This window comes from Esox lucius, chromosome 23 (assembly GCF_011004845.1).
Source record: "Esox lucius isolate fEsoLuc1 chromosome 23, fEsoLuc1.pri, whole genome shotgun sequence".
NCBI classification, from domain to species: domain Eukaryota; kingdom Metazoa; phylum Chordata; class Actinopteri; order Esociformes; family Esocidae; genus Esox; species Esox lucius.
The window spans coordinates 4,836,467-4,846,445 of NC_047591.1; the positions used below are offsets into that span (position 1 = coordinate 4,836,467).

General features: G+C 42.6%; 1 protein-coding gene across 2 annotated transcripts; it reads left to right on the plus strand.

Annotated features, from left to right (window-relative positions):
- Window positions 1–207: 207 nt before the first annotated feature.
- Window positions 208–9,310, plus strand: LOC105025659 (HMG box-containing protein 1). 2 transcript variants are annotated; one of them, XM_010896480.4, is made up of 12 exons: window positions 208–291; window positions 888–993; window positions 1,269–1,466; window positions 1,654–1,861; window positions 1,947–2,082; window positions 2,283–2,394; window positions 5,313–5,419; window positions 5,746–5,902; window positions 6,014–6,158; window positions 6,336–6,590; window positions 6,676–6,817; window positions 8,650–9,310. In XM_010896480.4, exons 3-12 carry the CDS (start codon window positions 1,295–1,297, stop codon window positions 8,665–8,667), a joined length of 1,452 nt encoding a protein of 483 aa, XP_010894782.2. In that variant the 5' UTR covers window positions 208–291; window positions 888–993; window positions 1,269–1,294; the 3' UTR covers window positions 8,668–9,310. The 2 variants fall into 2 exon arrangements, with proteins under 2 accessions (XP_010894782.2, XP_019898197.2); XM_020042638.2 differs by lacking the exon at window positions 888–993 and having other exon boundaries at window positions 225–291.
- The last annotated feature ends 669 nt before the right edge of the window (window positions 9,311–9,979 follow it).

Below are 9,979 nucleotides of genomic sequence, written 5' to 3' on the forward strand. Positions count from 1 at the left end.
ATGTTTACAAACCAATAATATTTTAATGTTATCTGCCCTATTGACAGTCAAAACTTCTGCAAAAGCAGATACATTATAAGAATTGCACAGCTGGTTGAAGTCGCTCTCTTGCATGAGAGATGATGGACATGTTTTACAGCCAATGGGAAGAGCGCAAACTAATATGTGGGCGTACTTAATGGGTAGCCAACTAACTAAAGAGAAGTCGTTGATCGACGTCTAAAGCCACCAGTGATATTTAGAAAAAGAAAAACATTAATCTCCAACTTTTCGTTGATGGCGGCTGTTGTGGTGAGTTGCATGTGAAGTTCATCGGAACTAGAAAGCAATGGGTGTAATTACAATTCAATTAAGAAATAAATAGTAGATCTTGAAGAAAAGACCGCATAGTAAAAAGCAAATTATACAATGTCTGCTTAAATGCGTAAGAAATTGCGCAGCATAGCTAAAATGTCATTGTTGGCGTTTGTTGTGTTCGGTTTCCAACTTGCGCAACACTGCTGCAGAGTCGTTCATTCTTTCATTTCATTGTATCAAGATATTGACATTTTGTCAAGTTATTCCCCCCCCCCCCCCCCCCCCCCCCCCCCCCCCCCCCCCCCCCTATATTTGTGCATATTGCAACACATAGTCCAGTACGTGCCGTCGTTTTGCAGAACAATTAAAATGAGATCTTTTTATTTCGAGCTCGAAACTAGTTCTGTATTTTGACAACAAACCTTAACCATATTAGGTGGCGTTTGCCAAATCAATGAGCATCAATTATTTTTACATATTTACGTAGTTATAACCGCAATGGAATGTAATATGAAGTGCAGTAGACAGCGTAACTATTCGTGAGATATATTTTTGATTTGTAACTTGAATGAGTTATCGACCTTTCACAGTATCGAATGAATGAGCTCCAGTGCGCATGTGCGATTTCCGGACCATAAACAACGCTTGCATGGGAACAATCACTTGACGCAGATGAGAAAAAATGAAAAACCAAAGGTAGAGAAACGGTATAAAAATTGGAAGAAAAAAATGTCTTCACAGTGCTCATTATAATTGTACAGTAGGCTACATTGTTTACACATATATTTTCAAAAAGCCAACGCTGTCTTATGTCAGTGGCCTCATTCCCCCCCCGGCTTTCCATCCTCATCGCACCCCTCCTAATCCTCGTTACTATACACCAGAAAGAGCATAATACATACAGTTGTATTGCATTTGCAATCAGTATGTTAATAAAACATTAATGAATGTCTGTGTGTCTGTCTGTTCAGACAAATTACCTAAAGCGTTATATACGATGGTGTGGGAAGTAAAGACTCCCCAGAGGAGCAACGGTGGCAGTAGTAGGCAGACCATCACAGAGAGAGGTTTAGAGACAGGAAGGGAACAGGGCTTGAACCTGCTTCAGTGTGATGAAGACCCGCCCTCCTCCCCTGGATGCCACACTAGTGACAGGCACATGGAATATGGTAATAATCTGCTTAATACTGGTATATGTTAAGTTTGTGTTTATGGTGGCTGTTGATGTGTGTATGAAGTATAAATGTCTTATAGAGCATCATGTTTTGCGTATTTTAATTATTATAGCACTGAATGGATCTCCTTTGAGGAACCTGGTTAATTGTGTTCATTATATGGCTTCATTTTACTCCTTAGATGACCTCCCAGAGCTGCAGGAGGTGGAGGAGGACCTGACAGCCACTGTCGTGTTTGAGGTGGGTGCTGGGTTGTCCCACCAGGAGCGAGACCCACACACAAACTCCCGCTTGCCGGGACCACCGGACACACGCTGGCTCACACAGCTAGCGCACATTGCCACAAGCCCCCAGAGTCCCCTTCTAGAAGGCTCCGCCCAGGTCGTCAGGTAGGGCAGTCACTGTACCGCACTTACACATACACACACATGCAGCTTACACTACTTCATAACCCCTCCTTTCTATGTCCCACAGCTCAACACCCATCCACATGGTTGGCTCTAGCAATAACCTTCATTCTTACGCCCGACCTCCCCACACCCAACCTCAGCTGACCTCCAGCAGCCTGTCACCTGGTGGAGGACACACAGAACGCAGCGGGAGAGCCAGGGTGAGACTTTTTACTCATTTCTGTCCACCAGAGGGTGCCAATGGACCGATGCGCAAATGCACATAACTCGATTCTGCCGTTTAACTCTCAAGTGTCTCATATCTTTCTCTTTGAATTGGTTAGTATGGAGCTGGTTGGAGAATATGAGGGAAAGTCAACTAGCTAATTGATCCTGCCTCTGGTCCCGGTCCATTTCACAGGCCAGCAGTGAGTGTGGGTCGGTTGTGTCCTGCCGGTCCTCTATCTCCGATGACGAGGACATGGGTTGGAGCCACTCGTGGCCTCCTACTGCTTGGCACTGTTTCCTCAAAGGTACACACTTCTGAAATCACAGCGAAGTTGCTACATTGGCAGGTTGTATATTAGGTGTATTATTTCTACAAGCCTACAGTAATATCTTTTTAGGTGTTTTTCTGCTGCATTGGACAGGAAAGGAGGGAAAAAGTTTTTGCTGAAAAAGTTGTGGGCCAGATTCAAACCCAGCACTTATCAGTACATGTTCTGCCTGGCCTTCCTAGAACAATTTCAGACACACCTCAGATGACTGTAGTGTCCGTTGTATAGTTGAAGATCTTTCCTATTCTCGCTTCCGCTTGTGGCACACACCAAGCCTTGGCCCCTGTCTCTTTAAAAGAGCAGGTCCCCATCCTCACTGTTAGGTTGACTAAATGTTTCTGTTAGTTTCAATTCAGTCAAACAATTGTTCCATACAAGAATGATGCCCCTTGCCACTTTGTTTTTAAGTTGGTCATTTCATTAAAGTGATTCCAAAAGTTCACCCAATATGTTTTATCTACTGAAAATTGCAATGGATTTTTCTATAGAGACAGCATTTACCCCCGCATGTACAGTGCATATAAAAAGTATACACACCCCTGTTAAAATGCCAGGTTCTTGTGATGTAAAAGAATGTTACAAAGATAAATCATGTCAGAACTTTTCCCACCTTTAATGTGACCTATAATGTGAACAATTCAATTGAAAAACAAACTGAAATCTTTGAGAGGGGAAAAACTCACAATAACCTGGTTGCATAAGTGTGCACAGCCTTAAACTAATACTTTGTTGAAGCACCTTTGCGAGGACAGATTGGCCCTCATTTATCATTCTTGCGTAGAAACGGGCGTATATGTTGGCGTACGATTTTGCTTACACTCCTCTCACCGCCTGATTTATGAAACTGTGCGTACCTTTAAAATCCAGGTGTACGCAATACCTTCCCTTGATAAATGCCGCGGCTGAAAACGATCGTCATTAAAATAACACGCCCCTATATATCTCCGCATCCCCCACGCCCTCATTTTACGCCATGGACACACGGAAGACGGCAAAAAAGAGAAACTTCTCTGACGTGGAGATTGAGACGATCACCAGGGAGGTAAAAAGCAGTTTAAAAAAGCGGAATAAAAGATGATGATGTGATGTGGAGTGCCATTCATTCACATTAATAATTGCATTACAATTTGTAATGTATTATTTTATTATATTTATTATAAATGACGTTTATTGTTATTTAGAAGAAGAATGTCGTTCCATCCATCCATCATCTTCCGCTTATCCGGGGCCGGGTCGCGGGGGCAGCAGTCTAAGCAGGGATGCCCAGACTTCCCTCTCCCCAGACACTTCCTCTAGCTCTTCTGGGGGGACACCGAGGCGTTCCCAGGCCAGCCGGGAGACATAGTCCCTCCAGCATGTCCTAGGTCTTCCCCGGGGTCTCCTCCCAGTGGGACGGGACCGGAACACCTTCCCAGGAAGGCGTTCCGGAGGCATCCGAAACAGATGCCCAAGCCACCTCAGCTGACCCCTCTTGATGTGGAGGAGCAGCGGCTCTACTCTGAGCTCCTCCCGGGTGACCGAGCTTCTCACCCTATCTCTAAGGGATCGCCCGGCCACCCTGCGGAGAAAGCTCATTTCGGCCGCCTGTATCCGGGATCTTGTCCTTTCGGTCATGACCCAAAGCTCATGACCATAGGTGAGAGTAGGAACGTAGATTGACTGGTAAATCGAGAGCTTCGCCTTGTGGCTCAGCTCTTTCTTCACCACGACAGACCGATACATTGACTGCATTACTGCAGAAGCTGCACCGATCCGTCTGTCAATGTCGTTATTATTATTATTTCTATTATTATTATTATTATTTAAAAGAAGAAGAATGTCATTTTTATTATTTTGTCAGTCTGAATTATATTTTGGTCATTAAAAGCCTTTTATTACTGAACCCAGTCTGTGCGCAACTGCCGGGCCTAACACTGAAACGTCATGTAAAGCGCACAGGCTCGCATCTGAAGGAATACATATAAATCAAATGCTTTGGTAAAGTCACACAAATTAAACATTGAAGTTCATGTTGCACAAAAATAAACACTGAAGTTTGTAATTATTATGTTGTTGTTTTTTTTACAGTGGGTCATAATATATCATATCTTTTAGTTTGTCAGTGCGTTAGGATTTAGATGTTTTTCTTTGTAAGATAAGGCTTCCGTCTTGCTACCATACCCCATATCCAATCCATATGTAGAATACGGGAGATTGTTGTCACATGTAGCACACAGCCAGTACTTGCCAGAAATTCCTGCAGTTCCTGTGATGTTGCTGTAGGCCTCTTGGAAGCCTCCCTGACCAGTTTTCGCCTCGTCTTTTCATTAATTTTGGAGGGACGTCCATTTCTTGGTCATGTCTCCATTGTGCCATATTTTCTCCACTTGATGATGACTGTCTTCACTGGGTTCCATGGTATAGCTAATGCTTTGGAAATTATTTTGTACCCTTCTCCTGACTGATATCTTTCAACAATGAGATCCCTCTGATGCTTTGGAAGCTCTCTGCTGACCATGGCTTTTGCTCCGAGATGCAACTAAGAAAATGTCTGGAAAATTCAGAACAGCTGAACTTTATGTGGGATTAATCAGTCGCTTTGAATGATGGCAGGTGTGTAATGACTTCTATTTAACATGAGTTTGAATGTGATTGGTTCATTCTAAACACAGCCACATCCCCAGTTATAAGAGGGTGTGCACACTTATGCAACCAGGTTATTGTAAGGTTTTAATAGAAAAGATTTCCCCCTCGAAGATTTCAGTTTGTTTTTCAATTGAATTGTTCACATTATAGGTCACATTAACAGGGGTGTGTAGACTTTTTATATCCACAGTACATCCAGACACGGGGTCACATTTGTATCCGTTCCACGCACACACCAACCTATAATCCGTTCTTCTGTATTTCCGCAGGCACCCGTCTGCGTTTCCATAAAGGTGCTACTGTGGAGTGGCAGGACGCTGAGGACCTGGAGTCTGAGGATGAGTCAGGCGATGAGGCTACATCTCATCCTCTGAAGGTACAACAGTCGCTGTCTAGTCATGTGTGAATCAGAGTTGTCATACAGTTCTCCTGTCTACATGCCGTCTGTTAAGTTTGAACGTTTTGTCCTTTATTAAAAAAATCTTTTGAGGTCCTGTAATTTTTTAGACTCGAACATGTTTGGATATTACTGATTTAATTAATAATTTGAGGTCCTCTTTAAACACTTTGCGTGGATTGTTATGTATGTTTTTAAACAAGTGAATAAAATGGAATTGAAGAAACCCCCTGTAGTAGAGTTCATCCTTACTAAACTGGTTTGTTCATTGTGTGTGTGTGTGTGTGTGCATTTTTTGTCCTCAGGGTTATGGCCTTGATGGCCTGAGGTTGGTGTCCCACACAGAGAGCCGGGCATTTGGCCAATCTGTCCTCAAGCTAACCTTTGACCCCGTTGCCTGTGGGGAGGGGCTTCTTTCTGCAGAGTGTCAGCTGGACCACCCGTTCTTTGTCAGAAACAAAGGTAGGATGCGATGCGCATGTGTGTAATTTCTGTTACATATGTATTATGTATGTATGCATGTATAAGATGTTTGTATTGTACTTGCTTAAAATGTGTGTGTTCCCGTGGTAGGCTGGTCATCATTCTACCCCAGTCTGACAGTGGTGCAGTATGGGATACCATGCTACGAGGTAACCGTGGGAGATGTGTGTCTGCCTCCTGGACACAGAGACGCTGCCCACACCGATGACTCTGTTGTGTTTGACACATTCAGGAGGTGAACCTCCTTGGTTATGTGGAATATAATTCATTATCAGTTGGGTCCATTTTGTCTATAATGCATCTGTGACACCCTGGGTTAGAACCTGGGTTCACACAAGACTGTGTTAAGTGCTGGGCTAAAGTCAAGGCTTTAAAATGTGTGTTTGCTTTGTAACTCCGGTTGCTCTCTCAGCTATGACTTTACTCCGCTGGATTCGTCCGCTGTGTACGTTCTGAGCAGTATGGCCCGGCAGCGTAGGAACTCCCAGTCCAGTGGAGGCGCCGTTAGCCCAGACCGAGACAGACGCTGTAGCAGGCCAATCAGAAGCCAGCAGGGCTCAGGAGCAGCCCTGCCCACAAAGTGCAAGCGGCCAATGAATGCCTTCATGCTATTCGCCAAGAAGTTTAGGCTGGAGTACACCCAGATGTACCCTGGGAAGGACAATAGGTGTGTGTGTGTTTGTGTGTGTGTAAAATCAATATTAGAGTAATCAGTCAAGTGAATGTAACATGTGTGTGTATGTTGCCCTCAGAGCCATCAGCGTAATTCTTGGGGAGAAGTGGAAGAAGATGCGCGGAGAGGAGAGGAGGATGTACACCCTGGAGGCCAAGGCTCTGGCGGAGGAGCAGAAGAGACTCAACCCCGACTGCTGGAAACGCAAAAGAAACAACTCTGTAAGGAGAGGGACACACGCCATCATAGTCTATGGCCTCGTACACATTCAATGTTTATTTAGTCACATAACATTACAGCAGCTGTTGCTTTGGGTTTGTTATAGGGCAGTAGTAAAACAAGGTAACTAATGTAATTGAGCAAGTACTAACAAATGGACAAACACAATTTGAAAATAGTAAAATATAGTTAACAGGAAATAAGAATCGAACAAGCTGGAAACTGTCCATATACGCGGTACAGTGGTGCAGATTGCAGTTATGTACGCGTACAGTGGGGAGAACAAGTATTTGATACACTGACGATTTTGCAGGTTTTCCTACTTACAAAGCATGTAGAGGACTGTATCATAGGTACACTTCAACTGTGAGAGATGGAATCTAAAACCAAAATTCAGAAAATCACATTGTATGATTTTTTTATAATTAATTTGCATTTTATTGCATGACATAAGTATTTGATCACCTACCAACCAGTAAGAATTCCGGCTCTCACAGACCTGTTAGTTTTTCTTTAAGAAGCCCTCCTGTTCTCCACTCATTACATGTATTACTGCACCTGTTTGAACTCGTTAACTGTATAAAAGATACCTGTCCACACACTCAATCAAACAGACTCCAACCTCTCGACAATGGCCACGACTGTGTAAGGACATCAGGGATAAAATGGTAGACCTGCACAAGGCTGGGATGGGCTACAGGACAATAGGCAAGCAGCTTGGTGAGAAGGCAACTGTTGGCACAATTATTAGAAAATGGAAGAAATTCAAGATGACGGTCAATCTCCCTCAGTCTGGGACTCCATGCAAGATCTCACCTCGTGGGGCATCAATGATCATGAGGAAGGTGAGGGATCAGCCCAGAACTACATGGCAGGACCTGGTTAATGACCTGAAGAGAGCTGGGACCACAGTCTCAAAGAAAACCATTGGTAACACACTACGCCGTCATGGATTAAAATCATGCAGCGCACGCAAAGTCCCCCTGCTCAAGCCAGCGCATGTCCAGGCCCGTCTGAAGTTTGCCTATGACCATCTGGATGATCCAGAGGAGGAATGGGAGAAGGTCATGTGGTCTGATGAGACAAAAATAGAGCTTTTTGGTCTAAACTCCACTCGCCGTGATTGGAGGAAGAAGAAGGATGAGTACATCCCCATGAACAACATCCCAACCATTCTTTGGGGATGCTTTTCTGCAAAGGGGACAGGACGACTGCACCGTATTGAGGGGTCGTGGCTGAGTCTTCCAAAACTTCATAGGTGTGGCTCAGTAAGAAGCATCTCAAGGTCCTGGAGTGGCCTAGCCAGTCTCCAGACCTGAAACCAATAGAAAATCTTTGGAGGGAGCTGAAAGTCCATATTGCCCAGCGACAGCCCTGAAACCTGAAGGATCTAGAGAAGGTCTGTATGGAGGAGTGGGCCAAAATCCCTGCTGCAGTGTGTGCAAATCTGGTCAATAACTACAGGAAACATATGATCTCTGTTATTGCAAACAAAGGTTTCTGTACCAAATATTAGGTTATGCTTTTCTGATGTATCAAATACTTATGTCATGCAATAAAATGCTAATTAATTACTTAAAAATCATAAAATGTGATTTTCTGGATTTTTATTTTAGATTCCGTCACTCACAGTTAAGGAGTACCTATGATAATTACAGACTTCTACATGGTTTGTAAGTGGGAAAACCTGCCAAATCTGCAGTGTATCAAATACTTGTTCTTCCCACTGTATGTATGAGTGTGTCTGAATGATCATGTTTGTTTTTTTAATTTTCCCCTCAGAACTATACATGTTAAGATGTACTTCTCCTTTATACTTCCGTCTCACTTACAGGGTTCCCAGGGGAACTAGGAGGTGCAGACGCAGAAGAAAGAGATGACAAAGGAGAAGAGAAAAAAGATAAGGGGACATGGACACATATGAAAAAGACTTACTGGTGCGAATACATACACATGCTTTAGAGCCGGCTAGCTTTCCTATAACTTCACAATAATGAGGTGACAGAGTACCGAATCATGTAAGTAAAAATATATACAGTATAATGTATTTTACCAAACCTGCTTGGATGCAATATCTATTTTTGTGCCCTACTAGCTTTCAACCTTCACAAATAATTTTGTAATAATTTTAGGTAAGCTATATTTATACTGACCGCGCTTACCTATGATAATATATTTTTTCAAACCAAGTTAATGTTAATCCTTTTTATGAATTACATTTATTTTTAGATAATTTCATACTTTAACTTGATGGCTATGAAACCCTGTTGAATTGTATAGTAGTGAAGGGAGGTGAATTCCACCAGAAAGGAATATAGGGAAATTTAAAAGGCTTCCCCTTTTCTTAATGCCTATTTTTGTTGAACTCTGTGTATTATTATAAAAAAATAATAATAATGTGGGTGGATGGGATATGTTGAACATGACTCTTGCTCTATTCCTAATTTGACTTCTACCACCTAGGCACTTATAGTGCAACCTCTGGTCAAATCACACAGACGTCCACCAGCTCTGTGTTGTTTAATGGAGGACTGGAAGAGGACTCCAGTGGCAACCTGTGAAGCTCTGGTGTTCTCCATGCTCAAGAGGGTTAAGGCAGTGCTGGAAATTAATGGTGGCCACACAAAATATTGACACTTTGGGCCTAATTTGGACATTTTCACTTAGGTGTGTACTCACTTTTGTTGCCAGTGTTTAGACATTAATGGCTGTGTGTTGAGTTATTTTGAGGGGACAGCAGATTTACACTGTTGTACAAGCTGTACACTCACTACTTTACATTGTAGCAAAGTGTCATTACTTCAGTGTTGTCACATGAAAAGATGTAATCAAATATTTGTAAAAATGTGAGGGGTGTACTCACATTTGTGAGATACTGTACAGGTGCTGGTCATAAAATTAGAATATCATCAAAAAGTTGATTCATTTCAGTAATTCCATTCAAAAAGGGAAATGTATATGATGTATACATTCATTCCACACAGACTGATATATTTCAAGTATTTATTTCTTTTAATTTTGATGATTATAACTGACAACTAATGAAAACCCCAAATTCAGTATCTCTGAAAATTTGAATATTCTGAAAAGGTTCAATATTGAAGACACCTGGTGCCACATTCTAATCAGCTAATTAACCCAAAACACCTGCAAAGGCCTTTAAA